General features: G+C 35.0%; 1 protein-coding gene across 3 annotated transcripts; it reads left to right on the forward strand.

The window, feature by feature from the left end:
- The first annotated feature begins 651 nt into the window (after window positions 1-651).
- LOC116200861 (geranylgeranyl pyrophosphate synthase, chloroplastic-like) lies at window positions 652-3,180 on the forward strand. 3 transcript variants are annotated; one of them, XM_031531806.1, is made up of 3 exons: window positions 662-1,436; window positions 1,620-1,904; window positions 1,988-3,180. In XM_031531806.1, the coding sequence occupies exons 1-3, from the start codon at window positions 930-932 to the stop codon at window positions 2,567-2,569; spliced, it is 1,374 nt and encodes a 457-aa protein (XP_031387666.1). In that variant the 5' UTR covers window positions 662-929; the 3' UTR covers window positions 2,570-3,180. The 3 variants fall into 3 exon arrangements, with proteins under 3 accessions (XP_031387665.1, XP_031387666.1, XP_031387663.1); XM_031531805.1 differs by having other exon boundaries at window positions 652-1,904; window positions 2,105-3,180; XM_031531803.1 differs by having other exon boundaries at window positions 665-1,904.
- Window positions 3,181-19,372: the final 16,192 nt, after the last annotated feature.

A 19,372-nucleotide genomic window follows, 5' to 3' on the forward strand; every position in this document is an offset into this window, starting at 1 on the left:
AAAGGTGGACACTCAAAAGGGTCAGTTGATTACGAGCTATGAAAGTCTCAAAATGACCATGTGGAATGCATTATATTGCTAGAGTAGCTTTAACATTTTTTTTTTTGCTCAAGCAGATAAGCAGACCCTTTATTAATCCACTAAAAAAAAATGGATACAAGGATAAAATGCCTGATTGAAAAATTACAAGAACGAAAACAAACGATTTATCGTTGGGAAAACTACAAAGGATAGTATGAGAAATCATCAGAGTAAAACAAATACAATTCAAATCATAAGCACTGTTCACGACCTGCTAACTGTATTTCATTGTGGACCCCAATAGTAATTAGGAAGGAGGATATCCTAAATCCATGATGAAATTCTACTCCATAATAAAGTAGGATAGTTAGGATTTCCTGAGCCGGTATCCAAGCGCAACATTCCACCAATAATTATAGTCTACCTAATCCTGAACAACCCACTCCCCAGGTGATCAAACCAAAGAAGCACAAAGCCTCCTTCATCGGTTTAAATCAGCGGGCCCAGTCGGCAAGCCAAGACCTGAAAAACCAACAAAAAAAAAAAAAAGAGCCGAGGCCACAAAAGATTGATTTGTGTAGGCGGGAGGTAGAACTTTCAGGTAGATGGCGCAATCGTGTGTCGTGATGGGCGGGGATATATTAGTGCTAATTGCATTATGTGGGATCGGGTACATGACGGCTTTGCTTACGCCATTATGTGGGATCTGTTACATGACGGCTTTGCTTTCGCCATTATGTGGGATCTCAGAGTTAAATACTATGGACATGAAGCTGACTTTAACATGATTGTCAGTCCACACATGGGGATCAAATGAACTTGCTGTAATTGTTCGCTGGTTAAGTTTTACTCGATTCCCCACCATTTAAGTTGACCGACCTGATGAACAGATTTTGAAGCTCCCAGCCATGAAGTCACTGAGCTTGAGAACCCTCCTTTTCTACTTGATCGGGATCCTCTTTTCTTACTTCAAGGAGGCCCTTTTCCGCCTCGGAGCTCCCTTCAAGCATCGTCCACCACCCGATTACAGCCTTGACTTCAAGGACTACATGGCGCGCAAAGTGGCGGCAGTGAATGAGGCCCTGGATGCCGCAAAGTCACTGAGCTTGAGAACCCTCTTTTTCCACTTGATCGAGATCCTCTTTTCTTACTTCATGAAGGCCCTTTGCCGCCTCGGAGCTCCCTTCAAGCATCGTCCGCCACCCGACTACAGCCTTGACTTCAAGGACTACATGGCGCGCAAAGTGGCGGCAGTGAATGAGGCCCTGGATGCCGCAAAGTCACTGAGCTTGAGAACCCTCTTTTTCCACTTGATCGAGATCCTCTGTTCTTACTTCATGAAGGCCCTTTGCCGCCTCGGAGCTCCCTTCAAGCATCGTCCGCCACCCGACTACAGCCTTGACTTCAAGGACTACATGGCGCGCAAAGTGGCGGCAGTGAATGAGGCCCTGGATGCCGCAAAGTCACTGAGCTTGAGAACCCTCTTTTTCTACTTGATCGAGATCCTCTTTTCTTACTTCATGGAGGCCCTTTGCCGCCTCGGAGCTCCCTTCAAGCATCGTCCGCCACCCGACTACAGCCTTGACTTCAAGGACTACATGGCACGCAAAGTGGCAGCAGTGAATGAGGCCCTGGATGCTGCGGTCCCCCTGCATGCCCCACTCACGATCCACGAGGCGATGCGGTACTCCTTGCTTGCAGGTGGGAAGCGCCTGCGACCCATCTTCTGCATTGCTGCCAGTGAGCTCGTGGGTGGGACACAATCCAAGGCCATGCCCACTGCCTGCGCCCTCGAGATGATCCACACTATGTCTCTCATCCAGGACGACCTGCCCTGTATGGACAACGATGACCTGCGTCGAGGGAAGCCCACCAACCACAAGGTATGGTGGCTTTGCTGCTTTGCGGGTGTTTCTATGGCCTATTTCTGTTTTGCCAGAGAAATCCTAAGCTTTTGCAATTACAGGTCTACGGGGAAGCAATTGCGATTTTGACCTCTGATAGCCTTTTAGCATTGGCAATTGAGCATTGCACCGAAAAAGCAAATGGTATGAATCCCATACTAATTGTCCGAGCAATCCAGGAAATCGCAAGATTGGCTGGAGCAAAGGGCATCGTGGCGGGCCAAGAGGCGGATATAAGATCTGAAGGAATTTCCAATGTGGATCTGAAGGAGCTTGAGTTCATCCACCAGCACAAGACTGCAGCCCTTTTCGAGGCATCAGTAGTTCTTGGGGCAATCATAGGAGGTGGTTCCAGCAAGGAGGTTGAGAAACTGAGAAACTTTGGCAGGACCGCTGGGTTGCTGTTCCAGGTGGTGGACGACATCTTGGACGTGACGAAGTCGACCCAGGAGCTGGGGAAAACTGCGGGGAAGGACTTGGTGGCTGGCAAAGTCACCTACCCGAAATTGTTGGGGATTGATAAGTCGAGGGAGTATGCCGAGGAGTTGGTGCGTGAAGCGTTGGGACAGTTGACGGGGTTCGATCCTGACAAGGCAGCTCCACTGGTCGGTCTGATAAATTACGCTGCCAATAGGCAGAGCTGAAATATTTCAGCTCTGTATCATTTCATCTTGGCCATCCATTCCACGGTATCTGTGGGGTGGATGACCAAGCCAAAATGATTCGGAGAAAGAAGAAAAGTTCTTGTGTCCTCTGTAGGTTCGGTCCATCGGCGGGGCCATTGATTTGTCTGAAAACAAGTAGTGGGGCTGGTTACGTTAATTGTTTAGTGCCTAATCATCAACTGTAATAAGCTGCTAAAGCTCCCTTGTCAATTTATCGTTTGCAGAATTTGTCCTTCACAAAACCATCCGGTCCAATAACTTATATATGATCATATTGTATATGATCGAAACAAAACTGAGTCGCCCCAGGACTGGCTGGAGCACGAGATCACGCTCGTTATTATCGTACAAGAGCCTCCATTTTGATTTTCTGAAGGTACGGAGGAAGATCTCTGAACGTTTGTGCCGGTGTATTGGATCGGGATGGGAGACATGTTCGTTTTTAGGGAGGGATTTTAGTGGTCTAGTTATTCCTAGCCACGCTCCTCTCGAGGATGTTGCTAGTGGTCTAGTTTCTCAGGCATGTTACAAATTAGGTGCAGGCTCACACGTTATGCGAGTTTTGAAAGTAATTAATAAAATTTAGTCTACTCATCTTGTGGAGAAATGTTTTAACATATCTGAACTATTTTCTTTTCAGATTATTTCTAATATTTATTTGTGACCATGAATTTTTTTTAATCTTTTGAGAAGGTATATATTATTTATTCAAGAATCAAGAAAATTGTTTCATTTTTTAATATAATAATTAATTATGATTGTTATGGCCGAAAAATCTAATGATCACCAAATCATGAGCTCACAGTATTAGAAAAATCTAACATGGCGCATTTTCATTGTTTTTACTAGCTTTTATATATTATAATTAATAGTTGATGTAATTGATCATTGATGGTTGTTTACTCTGTCATCATCAGCTAATTACTAGCATACTATCCGTGATATGTACGGAATTTTCACATATTTATTCTATTAATATTTGTACTAATATATTATTAAAAGACAATTCTAATGAGTTCATATTCTAATATCTTTAACAAAAACTAAAAATTATATGCGTAAATCACGATCATGAAATTAGCATATGGAAAACACAATTATCATAAAATTACTTTTAATTCTTTTACCAAGCAATGCATCCAATGAATAGGCTTAACATATGGAAAACACGATTATGGTAAAATTACTTTTCTTTTACCAAGTTATGCATCCAATGAATAGACAATATTTTCAAATTATAATCAAACTGTTAGAAAATGGAGTACGTGAATTTTAAAATCGGTAAAAATCAAATTTTCATCACATGCTCAATTTTAAACAAAAACTCGAATCATCTCTCGACATGGAATATCACCTTCTAACGAATAGCCAACGGGATATAATGAATCCACAAGTAAAGTTATTACATTTGTACTTACTCTTATCAGATTCAACTTGTTTCGATCGATTAATGAAACCGTCCAATTGTCCGGTCTTTAGCTCGTCCACACGGACGTGTCACTACCAAGGATAGCTTCCTCTCGAGAGAATTAGAGAGAAAAGGAACTGCCACGTAAAGTTGATCTAAGTAAGTTCATCTCACTCATAAAAATATCTATTAATCTCATTAAATTAGTCCCACTTGAATTATTGTAATTTATACCTTTCAAGTCATTTTTATTAATTTAATATAGAAGTAATTAATTTGAGAGATCCACATATTTGTAGCAAGTGGGGTTGGTTTGTCTTCCTCTTTTAGATTCAATTTCTTCTGCGACTGACATAATTTGCGGCCATCATTGTCCATAAAACGATCACCCACACTAAATTACCTTTTAGCTCAAATCATAGGACAATAATGGCTAATTTCATACCTCTTTATAACAACACCTCAATATCGAACCATCTTCCTCCCTTTTGTATTTTGGTCCTCCGCAGCAGATCGGATGTGATTCCGTAAAAAAAAGTATTTTAATTCTCGAAAAGTCGACACAAACTTTGTATCACTGAACTAGAAAGAGGCACTCGTTCATTTATACTTTTACCGCCAGTAAAATAGAAAAACTTGCGGTTCCCATTTAAGGGGCACACGAGGGATTTGTCATTCTTGAAAAACTTTGTCGACCGAACATTTGGTCTCATGTTCATATCCATCTAGCGGGAGTTTGTCTCACTAAATGTGGCCATAAATGTAGTAAGAATTGGTGGGTGGGGTAGAATTTAATGAAACCGAATTATGACCCAAAATTTCAGATGGAAAAACCGCCAAATAAATTGGATAATTGAAAAGGAAAGAAATAAAAACTGAATTTGAATCTTATCGCTTGAAGAAGAGAAATTCAAACACGAAGAAAAGATAAGTGCATTCATGAAATTGAGCTACCCTAACTTATGTGGGTCATGAGGTATATGTGAATCAAAAAACATTTGCGGCAGGAATAATTTAAAAGATTGGCACATGCGCGTGTGTATTTGTGAATGAAAATATGAATATTTGTCGATAATTTAAAAAATACCTCTCTAAGTTTTCGAGTTATCACTATTATAAAATATTCTTCTCATTCAACATGACTCCGCGCACATTGTGATTAATCGGAGCAATAGAGTGCACATGTGAGAAAAAATATAAAGTCGTTTACGTCTATGGCTCGTGGGTAATGGTGAATGTGAGTACGCATATATTGCGGAATATTAAGCAAATCTAATAAGTTTTCTTCCTATAAGTCAACCTAGAGATTAGTGTAATCAATGGGTTTGCTAGCAATCACATAGATTTACTATAGCTTAGTCACATTGATAGTTCCCACCTAAAATATATATTTATATTAATAAAAATGATTCACGATGAACTATTTAAATAGGACCATCTAATTTGTCTCCCGACTGATTTTTAATTATTCTACAGACTTATGTCGATAATCTTGATTTATTATTGCTTACTCATATTATGGTTGTCAGAATCGCGATTCGAATCGTAGAATCGTACGATTCATGGGGGGTCACCAATTCCGATTCCACGGGGTGAGTCGGGATGGTGGAATCGGGCCTGAATCGCGCACTGAATCGTAGAATCGCAGAATCGGTCCGATTCTGCGATTCTACATTCAGGCCCAAGTCAGTCCAAGTCAGGGCCCAAAAGCGAGCCGAAGCCCAGGCCCAGAGCCTTTTTATTTTTTCCCTCTCTTGCCCACCCTTTCTTCCATCTTTCCAGTCGTTTAACTCCAATTTCTCCCTTCTTCCGAGCTTCGAGACTTCAAGTCTTCGACGAAATCTTCCATCCACCTACCTCTCCGAGCTTCGATTAACGGTCCACGTGCTTCTTCTTCCGACAAGCTAGCTTTTCCGAGCTTCCATCCACCTTCTCTAGGTGACAGAGTGGCGGGTACCTGGGATCCGCAACGAAATCTTCCATCCAGGTGACAGAGTGGCAACGAAATCTTCCATCCACCTTCCATCCGCAAGCCTCGGGATTCCGCTGCCGCTGACCACCCGCCCTCTCTGCTACTCCTCCCGCTCCATTCTCTGTTTTTCACTATGTTCTTTGTTTTTTGTACTGCTCGACATTGCTCCATTCTCTATTTTCTGTACCTAGAAGAGTAATCTTATTGTACCCACTAAATGCAATTCTCTGTATCGTACTGTCTTTGGCTTGGAGATTGGAATTAGGGATGTTAATATGTTAACATATCACTAATAAAGGACGTGCAATGGAAAACACGATCATGAAATTAGCATATGGAAAACACAATTATCATAAAATTACTTTTAATTCTTTTACCAAGCAATGCATCCAATGAATAGGCTTAACATATGGAAAACACGATTATGGCAAAATTACTTTTCTTTTACCAAGTTATGCATCCAATGAATAGACAATATTTTCAAATTATAATCAAAATGTTAGAAAATAGAGTATGTGAATTTTAAAATCGGTAAAAATCAAATTTTCATCACATGCTCAATTTTAAACAAAAACTCGAATCATATCTCGACATGGAATATCACCTTCTAACGAATAGCCAACGGGATATAATGAATCCACAAGTAAAGTTACTACATTTGTACTTACTCTTATCAGATTCAACTTGTTTCGATCGATTAATGAAACCGTCCAATTGTCCGGTCTTTAGCTTGTCCACACGGACGTGTCACTACCAAGGATAGCTTCCTCTCGACCCATCCACTCTGATTTAAGTCACCAACTCGAACGAAATCGACACGGAAGGAGAAAATTGCGTCAAGGTAGTCTCGGACAACACCGGTTCACCAAGCCAAGGCCGGGATGGCCTCCGACTGGTGAAGGAAGGGCGCGGCTGAGCCGGGGCTTCTTGGCCGAGCCTCTCCTTCTCTCTCTCTCTCTCTCTCTCTCTCTCTCTCTTCAGGTCTTGAGAATAAACGGCACACTTAGGGTTAAACGTAAGACACCATATCTATATATAGATTCTTAGATTTATCATGGGGATCTAATTGCAATTATTAATTAAATTGTATTAATTAATTAATCACAAATTAGTCCCTGCACTTTAAGTCATCTAATGACTTGCCCTCCAAGTAAGAAAGAAAGATCACTTTTGTCCTCAACACAAGTTTTCACTGATAGACAATCTATTTATAGAAACTTTTCGAATAAGGAAACTCTCGTATTTCCTTAATTAGATCTTTCCTAGTTATTGAATTCGATTTCGAGATGTGCTGGCACCCCTACAACCACATTACAAGCCTCATCCGATAATTAATTCATAATTAACTTCCTTACTTATAATTATATTTTTTTCAGCTTCAACACGCTCAATGTGTGTGATTAACGAGGTTCATCACCAAGTGGCAATGGGATTATAATATCAACTCGCATTATTGGAAACTTTTTTCATAACCACAAGTATAATTTCCAAAAATACTCTCAGCTCTCAAAGTTCATGAGTAGTGCCTAGTAGTATATCATGACAATCCAAATAGTGACGAATGTATAATTAAAATATTCTAATGAACCTATGACTGTATATGCCATGTACTAAATCCCTTCACTATAAGATCTCGGTCTAGCCAATGCCACGGTAAATGTCAAACTCTTTAGTCGACCATATGGAATCTCTGGTTTCATTCTAGGATATGTAGCACTTATATAGAAACTCTTTTCTATTCAAGTCTATCTACCCCGATCGAGGATTTGTCGATTCAGAAGAAAATTCATATCCATAGGACCGTTTTCCTGTTTACTCAGGCTAGTGAATTCCGTCTGGATCGGATACCTACCTCTAAGTATAACTAACTAGGACTACCATCTACCAAATACTTATGCTAAACACAAATACATTAGCCGTAATAAATCCTAATTACCCATACATAAAATAACATTCCATCTCAGGTCTAAGGACAATATGCACCATATATGATCTAGATAATATTCATTGATATAAGTAAATTATCATGTGAATATTATCTAAGTGTTACGTTTGACTACTTATCATATAAACATCCACATATTTGTCATAACAACGGTTGCCAGATAGCATGAGACTCATTATTCTATCTTCATTAGTATTTTTTTTACACCCATTTTTTTCACATAACGGCCATTATATGTTAGTGACGGACGCGATGACTTATTGAGCTCAACTGGTCGAATTTGGGTTCATTTTAGGCCAACAACTCGACATTTGCATTTTGAACACTTGAAGAGGCCTGTGCATATAGGTGGCCCATGGTCGAAGACTTGAAGGCCCTACTCGAGGATCCATGGCATTATTCGATTTGGATAGCCTTTGGCAGGTCTAGAATTCAAGGAAGAAGTCATAGAGGCAGTTAGCTCGGCTAATCAGATCATTCAGGTGAGAGCATGGCTGTTAGCTCTCATGGAGGAAAGGGTCTCGACACTTTCCATAACGGGAGAGGGACATTTCCTTGACTTGCATAGAAGATGGCATAATTGGATAAATGGAGAAAGATACATTCCATTTTGGTTGACTAGAAGATGCCAAATTTGATGGAGAATAAACATGGCAGCAAAGGAAAGAAATTCTGGACGTACATGGATGGTTTCTTTGATCTTGTTTCGTAGGATATTCACCTGTAGGTGGATTTCCATTTTATGCATATTTCGTTGCTCTATTTAGATCAATAATATTTTCCGAATAAGCGAATTATTTCTCACATAGTCCTAGGGTTAGCTAATTACCTAGGTTAGTCGTTTATTTCTCGGTTTTTGTTGTCTTGGGCTGCACTCATGCTTAGCCTACATAAGTTGAGTTTCTTTATTGTAATACCCCCATTCGGCACATCAATCAAACATACTTATCTTTTCTATCCTTACTTTTATCACACCGCACCTTCAATATCTATTATTTCCCCACCTTTACATACAATGCACTAAACCGCTCTCCGGAGCAACCCTATCAACCTTCCGGTCTTTAGTTCAATTCTCTCGACTATCCATAGCCGACAACCGCTAGCTCATGGGCCTCCTTGGACCGTGAACAACTAGCCTCGAGGCCGGCTTCTATTGTGCAATTCATGTTAAATTATTGGTGTAGTTAAGCTGAAGTCAGAAGACAACCGCACTTTTAAAGTAAACAGTCATCTTCTCAAGCATTACTTTGAAGGGGAAAACATTGATGATGATGCCACTCCGGTGGATCTAGCAAATCCGGTTGAAGAACTGGAAAAGTCTAACTAGCGACTATAAACTAAGCGCTTCATGGGAGGCAGCCCATGTTTAACGCTGTTGTAAAACAATTTTATTTTGCTTCATGGCTCTCAATTCTTTTGCTTCATTTGTTTTATTTTGCTTTGTTACTGGTCTGTACTTTATCAAGCACCCACTCATTGGGTAGACTTGGGATATTTGCTGTTTGACTATTTTAGTTAAGATGTATTATCTACTATTTTTGTTCTTTTTGTTATTTTCTTTTTGTTTTTGAAGCCAAGGTAAATAAAAACTGCTGACTCTCTCTATTGCTATACCGGTTGGAACTCCAATTGTTTCAGCTTAATTTTTCGAAACCAGGGAAGTACTAGTATCTCTTTTTCTCTTATGTTCTTTATTTTTATTTTTGTTTTACTGGAGCTATATTAGGAACAGTGCGGACACTGTTTAATCTAAGTGTGGGGAAGGGAGATACTAAATAGATGGAGTATAAAATTGAGTATAGCGTTGATGTCTGAATTCTGTGATTTAATTTGTTACTCATGACATGTGATGCATGTCTTTGTTGATAAATGGTTATACTTCCTTGTCACCATGAACTATAATTTTCCTTAAGTTATATGGCAATTGTTAGGCCAATTTTTTTTCGAATTTTTTGATTGAAATCTAGAGATTGTACAAAGAATACTGTTGATAGCATTTGTTTAGGAATTGTTTGAAAAATTGACTTACTTAGGCGCCCTACTCACCACCGTTGTAATTTTTGTACTTAGTTAAAATTAATTAGTCAAATCTTTAGAAATCAAATTTACCTAGTTTTTAGCCCTAGAGTTTGAAGTTTAAGAGTTGGTCAAGTCCTTAAGTGAAAAATAAACAGGTCTATTTCTAGGCAAAGTTAGTTAGTATATCCTCTTTTTAATTGTTCTAATAGCACTTTAACATTTAGTGAAAGAGGTAGAAGAAGCTTTGTACTTAGTGATTCCTATAAAAGAAGTTTGAAAAGTTTTAGTGAGCATTCAAAAAGAAGAAGAAGAAGCAAGCATAGCCTTTACTCCAGTGACTCAAGAATTGAGTTATGAGTATCCTAACTGGAATGTCAGAGTGAGGAAGAGTTCGTAGGGGTCCCTTTAAAACCCAGTCACTTAGGTGATGAGCCTGGGATGTGTCGACTCAATGAACTCACTATAATGAGAAGGGCGAAAAGGCAAAAGTTCAAACAAAAATTTGACTTGAAAAAAAAATTGCTTGAGAAATAGAAAGGAAAAATTGAATGCAAAAACAAAAAATGAATTAAGACTTGTAATAAAATGGAAGAAAACCTAGGGATGAAGCAGATACCATATGCTTTCATTACCTTGTTGACTTGCTTAAAGGGATAATTAGAGGGATCATATGCCTACTGAAGCTGTGAGGTTTAAATGTGTATTTTTCCTTCTAGGATTGAGTATCTATTTTTTGAAATAGAAATCTTAGGCTAAATGCTTGGATTAAAATTTGTTTTCTCTAGATTAGCTGGTTAATTTCAACGGTAGTACTCTGATCACATGTTTCCAGTTTGGTTTGAGAAGTGGGCACCACAAAATAGCGAGTCATAAATTGTGAAATATCAAATGCTTGAATCAGTGAATATGAAAATTTGTACTCTCTATGATAGAATTCTTTCCTTGGTCTTATTTATTTTGCTTGAGGACAAGCAAAAGTTCATGCGTGGGGAAGTTGATAAGGGCATATTATACTTATATTTTATTGTGCAATTCATGTTAAATTATTATTAATTTTATGAAAATTATAAGAAGTTGGTGCTTAATTACGTGTAGTTTGATATTATAGGTCTTTGAGGACTTAGATGGAATTACAAGCAATATTGAGGAGTTTTGCGTAATTTGGAGGAGGCTAAATCATCTAGGCTGGCCAAACACGGATGTACACCGCTAGCTTTCGCTAGATTTGAGAGCCAGCCTATATTTTTTAGAAATCTTTCTTTGTTTTGGATATTAAAAAATACTCCTTATGAGGAGATTAGAAGGACCTTTTTTAGCTATCTCTTACCATTCTTTTAACTTAGAGAGTCCTAGGGAGAGTCTTGTTCTTGAGCAAAGCATTGTGGAAGAGACTATTCCTTGAAAGAATTGTTGGGTTTTTGTTTTAGGATTCAATGTTGATTTATTGAATTGTTGATTTCTGAACTATTAATTGTTTTATGCAATTCAATATCTCGAGTTTACTGCTGAATATGAATTCTATTACAATGACTCCTTTGAATTATAATTGTGTTTTCAATTCCATGATATTCTAAGCTTCTCTTGTGGGAATATGATGTAACCTTAGGTAGCTAATATGATGATTGTAGATAGGATTAATAGATGTGTGGATAATTCATGATTGGTTATAATTGTTAGAAACACTATTGATACGGGAGTTGATATAGGGTTTGTTAGGAATTCTTGATTAGACTAATTAGTTAAATGTGGAAGCTGCGTTAATTTGCTTAATTAGATATTATCCAGGAATTAAAGCAATGTTTCTAGTTATTTATTCGCTAAGACATTAGGGATAATTAATTTAGGGCATTAGGCAATCATATCATTAGAAGGTGTACGATTGTAATTTAGAGTCCACTATTAATTAGAGATGCGGGAGCTGATTGATTAATTAGGGGTTTAAGACTTTAGTTTTAAAGGCTCGATAAACTCACTTGAATGACCACATAGCTATTAATGTATATAGCATGATGGCAATCTGATTAGTGAAACGAGGGTAGATTCTGTTTTTTCCACTTTCAATTGATATATTTTCATACAATTCTCTTTTTGCTCTTTGTGACGATTTAGGTTGATTAGTAGTTAATTAATTAATTCTCTCAATTTGATTGTCTAGATAATAATAGAATCTAATATAGGTATAGTACTTAATTAATCCTCGTGGGATCGACACTCTATTCATCACTATATTACATGATCTGACCCAGTGCACTCGCTGATAGAATTCGCGCTTATCTTTATATATTCGCAGCGGATCAATCCCCAGCCATTTGAGTTATGTTTATTGAAGAGTTGGGATTGCCATGAGAGATATAGTGTTTATTAAGAAGATAATTCCGTGTTAAAAATTGGGCTAAATAAAATATCAATAGTAAAAACAATTAGATATATAACATATAATTGTGATTATTGTCGTAGAGAAAATAATTTTTTTTTGAATAAGTACCTTAAATAACTTCTTTTCCAATTATTTGCTTTCTTAAAATAATTATTTAAGATTTGCATTTTTTTTGGTACTTGAAAAACAGGCGCATTGCTTTTGTTTTTGCATCGGAATTGTTTTTCAATTTCAAATTGTTTTACTTTCGTAGATCACGTGATTTCAATGAGGAACAAAAATCCCAGATAGGACCTTGATGAAAAATAGTTTCTGTTAAACTCATTTAATTCATAAGTGAAACAATTTTAATCCATAATATATTTTCTTGAATAAGAATTCATAATGTACTTAATTCTAAATGCTACTTTTTGTTTTTTTTGCCAATATTAATTATTGTTAAAAAATTCACCTAGTTTATATGAATATTGAGAGAGATTTACTTAAAATTTTAATGAAGTGTTTGATTGCATTAAGCCATCAATTTTGATAAGGGGAATTTACCTAAAATGACCAATAACTTAACCGTTTTGTCAAATCATCATATGATTTTTTTTGGTCAAATATATCCCTTGATTTTCTTTTTGCATCAAATTTATCCCGGCGTTATCTTTTTCGTCGACATATAACGGCCGTGCTGACATGGAGCCCACGTGGCAAGTGTGGCCCACTATCCCTCCATCTGCTACGTCAGCACGACCGTTAGATGTTGACGGAAAAGATAACGTCGGGATAGATTTGATGCAAAAAGTAAACCATGTGATAGATTTGACAAAAAAAAGTATAGGATAGATTTAACAAAACAGTTAAACCATTGACCATTTTAGGTAAAAACCCCATTTGATAACTATACTATAGAATTTACCCATATTCATGACCGAAGGAGGAAAGCTATCTCATTCCGCCAACTCAATTACTCTTAATAATGTGAACTAGTCTTTAGGCCTGAGCATGTAGAAATTTGTCATCGGTTTGATAATCTTTGATTTTCTCAATTTTTTTCATCCTAGTAACAAACTTTATTCTATTGAGCGAGCAATATACATAGGAAGAAGAATTGACGTGAAAGAAGATAATAGTGGAATACTTCTTACATATTGCCTTTTCATTTTCTTTAGAATCACTAATTTTTTTTTAAAAAAATAATGTCTCAAGTATATATATTTTTTTGGCCAATTCAAATAAACTACTTAAACCTTACAATTTCATTCACGATCACTTTAATTTGTATTTAATAAATTGTGACATGTCAATACCATAATGTGCCAAATGTTATTCAGTGATTGGCTAGCATATGAATAATCACTCGATGTAAGGCTTCTTTTGTCTTATGTGTCATAATTTAGCTTTCTACCTGAGCTTTGTATATAGATATAGATGTGACAAATAGTAAGAATTGTTCGTTAGTTAGATAAAGTAAAAAAAAAAGAGGAAAAATCTTTAGGATGCCATGTGGCTCCATGAGGTAATAGAAGGTACAAGAGCTTTAATTTATTAATTTATAAAAGAAAGGTAAGATGGTTGTTAGTATGTCATAAGTACATTTCATTAACAATGGTGTAAAACGTGCCTCATTTCGAAATTAATTTTCAGAAAAAATATGTTTGGAAGGGGAGGAGACAAATATATGAGGATTGTATCAAAGAAAGTGTAGCGTAGTAACTTTTGGTACTAGTCCCACATTTTAGCTCTGTGCTGCGGATCGAGGAGAAGGAAGGCTCAGTGGAAAGGGGGTTGTATCATGAGAGAAGCAATGAGATCTCATCAATGGACTCCTGACGTATATGTAGGAGTGCGGTTCGTTCAATGATTTCTCCTCTCTATCTATCTCTACGATGTTTGAAATGGCAAACGTCTTAGTCTAGCAATCAAGAGGTTCCATATTCGATACTCAGTGAAACTATTCGTGCCCTTTTATTAGATATTAAGATTTCTATTTTATTCTATTAGGCCCATGAGCCTCCTTTGTAATAAAAAATATATGGGGATTGTAACCAAATATATATATTGGAAAGGATAAGAGGTGTGAAAGTGAAAAATTATATAACTTTGGATGTGAAGAGGATGAAGCAATATTATTTCCCGTCTTTATGGGAGATTAGGTCCAACATTTTATCATGTCTAATTGTTCGGACATGGTATGAAGTATTTGATTAGAAAAATTATGTTGTATTTGAATGTTTCTTATATCATATCTTGTAGCAAGACTACTAGAGATTCCTGGTTCATCTTTTATCATTTTAAAAGTTGCGATCGTAGTTTCTTCAGTCTTCCGTAAACTTTAACTCCTTTAATGGAGGGTGAATTGAGACAAATGTTTCTCCTTTGCATGTATTCCAAGTCTTAGTTGTCCTATTAATAGCTAGCAAGTTTAATTTCTTGTATGTTTCAAACCACTTAAAAAATGAAACTTCTCCTTTCCAATCATTCATATACTTATAATAATCCTTTTGAATTTGATCTCTTTGCGTTTTGTCATAGTCAACAAAATTTTTTTCTCTTCTTTCTTTGTTTTGTTCGATGTAAAATTCGTTTCTTAATTTTTCTTTATCAAAAACAAAATCTCTGGTTATCATATAAATTTCTTTATATTCAGAATTATCTACTTGCATATCAGACTGTGTGGGTCACATTATCTTTTCCATTTCTTCTTTGAAAACATATTTTGAAATTTGCCTATTAAAATCTACTCCTGGCAAATTAATAGAAGGGGTTCTCATTGTATGAAAAGAATTCCTAGAAGGGGTTGAAGAGGTACTAAAAGATTCTCGAAAAGAAGAAATTCTTGTAATGCGTGGTTCTTCAAAGTTCAGTTGGACACTTCCATCTTCAAATTCTATTATCCTAGAGGGCATACTACAAGAGGAACTATCTGATTTCAGCATTATTTACTTAAGTTTCCATGACTCTGGAAAAGTAACTTCTTCCCATTTTAAAGGTTTGGGTGTCATGACGCCTGATCTTGGTGTATTTGCTTCTATTAAAACTGTCTCTCCCATTTTCGACGTTTTTAAGCTTTTGGTGATTAGTGGCCATCAATTTGTAATAAATTATATATATTATGACTAAACCTTTTCCTTGTTTTGCAAAGTCCTGATTTTGCACTTGTACATTTAAAGTTAAAGTATCTAATACTAAAGGGTCATTTAGATCTATGGAAAAGTTAGGATAGCAGTTAAAGTATATATGACCATTATGTAAATTTGACTCTAAGGTTACTAATAAAAATTTCTTAAAAGAAATAAATTTTGCGTCTCTTAAACAAACTAAAATAGCTACATCTAATCTTGTCCTATGTAAGGGTTTTACTGCTATTTGTACTAACCCAATATGTAAAAACTTATATTTTATCCTATGTTCTCTTATAGATTCTTTTGCAAATAATTGCAAGTTAATAGCTTATTCTGAAATGGTTATTGAATTTTCAACCTTTTTAATAGCATAATCTCGAAATGAGTAAAAAATTTCAACTTCATATATTTCTTTCCTATTAGTCTTGGGAATATCCTAATTTTATAGATATTGTTCTATATTCGCAATTTGAACTTCCTGTGCATTATGAAAATCTTAGCTAGATTCCATCGTTGACGTAGAAAATTCAATTTGAGCGAAGTGAAAAGTATAAACACTACTAATATATGAACTAGCACTGAATTTTCAATGAGAGAGTTTCCTAAATAGCGCAGATATCTTAATTTTTTTCTACAAAATCTTGTGTAAATTGAAGAACCTTAAGTGCTTTTAGGTGTTGTGGAATAGCCGTGGACCAACGGTCTCACTGCCTCCCCCTGGGACTTACTGTAGGGACCACAACTATCTAGCAAAATACTTTCAAAGCACTCAAGTTTATCCTTACTTACTGCAATTTTCACACTATTTTGCAAATTGAAATTAAGAAATCTTACAATATAAATTCCATTTTCCCCCCAAAAATTTTGCAAACATGGCTCTTATACCATTTCGACCCATGTATATAGATATATAAACAAAATAGGAAATATATTAGCAAATAAATGAAGAAATTCTTTTCCTTTCATTTTCTATTAACCTTTATTTATTTTCAATTAATGTAAATACGTAAAATAACTCTTGTTTTAATTTTTCTTTATGAGTATTTAACTCTTGAATTCTTTTGAATAATGGCACTTGATAAATTTTTGGAATTTTTGATGAACTTTCGAAATTATTTATTCTTTCTCTCAACACTTTTGCGTATTTTATCCATTCACTTAGATCATTCTTATCAACGTTTAAATGATTTATTAAATGTTTGATTGTCTGATCATAACTCATTTTTATTCATGCTTCAAGGTCATCATCTCATTGAAACCAATCACTAACTAAGCTTTCACTATCTTGACTTCTAAGTCTTCCGTTTTCATGACTTTCATTTTCTACGTTAGAATTCCTCAATATTTCTATCTCTTCATGGACAGCATTCATCATATTTCCAATTAATCTTTGACTATGTTTGTGATCATTAAATGCGTATCCTGGCAAGCTTGAATGATAAAATAATGAAGAATCGATATAAAAATGCATAAAATCATTAAACTTTTTATACCAATTTAATAATTTTATAACTATTCTATTTATTGAAATCTCAAAATAATTCATGATATGATGTATGCAATGAATGCTAATAAATTTATGCACCGATTGATCGCCTATTTTCCTCTTGTTTCCTCTTTACATCTAATATCATATTAATCTTTCTATTCATTAGATCAAAAATAACTTTGTTGTTTAAAGCAATGCTTTCGTTATGGGGATATCTTAGAGCAACAAATAAACAATCAAGCTCAAATCTTATTGGAATATTGATTCCAACAAACATTTAGTATCTTATTTTTTTTATAATAATTCATTTTAAACTAATAAGACCTGATAAAAGATAATTTTGAGCAATAGAAATACTTACAAATCTTCCTTTATTTCATCAATGATATCTTTCGTACAGAGTTGTGGAAGAAGGAATACACATTCATGAAAAAGGGATACAAGCTTTGAGCATCGCTAAGAAAATTCTAAAGTTCACGCGGTGTTTTTGGCGATGCCTTCCTTCCATCCGTCTATCCTAGTTATACAACAAAAGCAAAGCTTACAATATTCCCTACTTTACATGTGTATGGATCTAATTCAAAATTAATACATTATTGTCCTCTGCATAGTGAATGTAAAACAATACAAGCAATAATATAAAGAAATACTATTCTTAGTCAAGGAAAAAAAAATTCGTTATTCCTAGTCGTTTCATGCAGGACTCTTTCATTTTTGTCATTGTAATATTTTTCTTTGGTCACCTTTTAGTACGTCTGTCATGTCCTTATCAATCACCCCTACACTAAATGAACTTGTCGTAATAGTTTGCTAGCTAGGTTTAATTAATTGCTCGATCATCAACCATTTAAGTTGACCGATGTTTATCGAAGAGTTGGACTTGTCACGGGAGATATAGTTTTTATTAAAAAGACAATTCCGTGTCAAAAATTGAACTGAATAAAATATCGATTCACGGGCTATATAATTTTCATTAAAAAGACAATTCCGTGTCAAAAATTGAACTGAATGAAATATCGATTCACGGGAGATATAGTTTTTATTAAAAAGACAATAAAATATCGATAGTAAAAACGATTAGATAATTGTGTTCATTGTTGTAGAGCAAACAATTTTTTTTTGTGAAAATACCTTAGATAATTTCTTTTTCCAGCTATTTAGTTTCTTAAAATAATTATTTAAGATTTTCGTTTTTCTATACATGAAAACCGGTGCATTGCTTTTTTTTTTGTTTACACCAGAATTATTTTCAATTTCAAATTGTATAATTTTTAATTGTTTTACTTTCATAGATCACGTGGTTTCGGTAGGGAACAAAAACCCCAGTTAGGACATTAAAGTTCTGCTCCTTGATGAAAAATAATTTTCTGTTAAACTCTTTTAATTCTTAACTGAAATAATTTTAATCCACGATACATTTTCTTGCATAAGAATTCATAATGTACTTAATTTAAAATAACATTTCCTGTTTTTTGGCCAATATTATTTATTGTTAAAAAATTTAAAATCTTTTCCGCAATGCGTGAGTTATTACCTAGTTTATATGAATATTGAGAGAGTTTTACTTAAAATTTACTGATGTGTTCGAATGCATTAAGCCATCAGTTTTGATAATTGTAATTGTAATAGAATTTACCCATATTCATGACCGAAGGAGAAAAGCTATCTCATTCTGCCAACTCAATTACTCTTAATAATAAATGGGACAAACAGTTTTAATTAAAGTTAGATAAAGTAAAAAAAAAAAGAAAAATCCTTAGGCTGCCATGTGGCTCCATGAGGTAATAGAAAGGTAGCTTTAGTTATAATTTATATAAAATAAGATAGGAATGGCTGTAAGTATTTTAGAAATACTTTTCATTAACAAATGATATAAATTTATATTATATAAGATAAGATAGGAATGGCTGTAAGTATTTGAGAAATAATTTTCATTGACAATGATGTAAAACGTGCTTCATTTCGAAATGGAGAATATAAGATTAAGATGGTCGTAAGGTGGTGACGGTGTCCCCCATTCATTAGGTTTAAAGAAAAGGTAGGTGTCATTTGGTTTTGAAATATAAATCATACACCATTCCATTTCTCTCCACTCCATTATTCTCTCAATTTAAAAACATTATCATTATCTTTTTATCATTTTTTTCATTTAATTATAAATTCTCACACGCTTTTTTCTAATCATTATTACAACTAAGTTTTAATAATAAATTCTCTATTTACTCTTACCTCCATATATATATATATATTATCATTTTCTCCCATTTAATAATAAATTTTTAGTCCAAAATTTTTATAAATAATAATGCAACAATTATACATAAAAGTAATCATTTTTTACAAAATATAAAAAATAATCAACACCTGACATTTCTTAATTATTTAACATTTCTTAAATTTTTCTCAACTAGTTATCGATATCATATATGATTATTGATATCCTAATTAAACCCTTAATGAAA

This window comes from Punica granatum, chromosome 3, assembly GCF_007655135.1.
Source record: "Punica granatum isolate Tunisia-2019 chromosome 3, ASM765513v2, whole genome shotgun sequence".
In the NCBI taxonomy this organism is placed as follows: domain Eukaryota; kingdom Viridiplantae; phylum Streptophyta; class Magnoliopsida; order Myrtales; family Lythraceae; genus Punica; species Punica granatum.

What these genes read in the sequence shown, in the direction of transcription:
- LOC116200861 (XM_031531803.1), top strand. Translation starts at nt 930, where the DNA reads ATGAAGTCACTGAGCTTGAGAACCCTCCTTTTCTACTTGATCGGGATC. An exon ending in GGAAGCCCACCAACCACAAG is followed by an intron (nt 1,905 to 1,987) that starts GTATGGTGGCTT and finishes TTGCAATTACAG; the next exon opens with GTCTACGGGGAAGCAATTGC.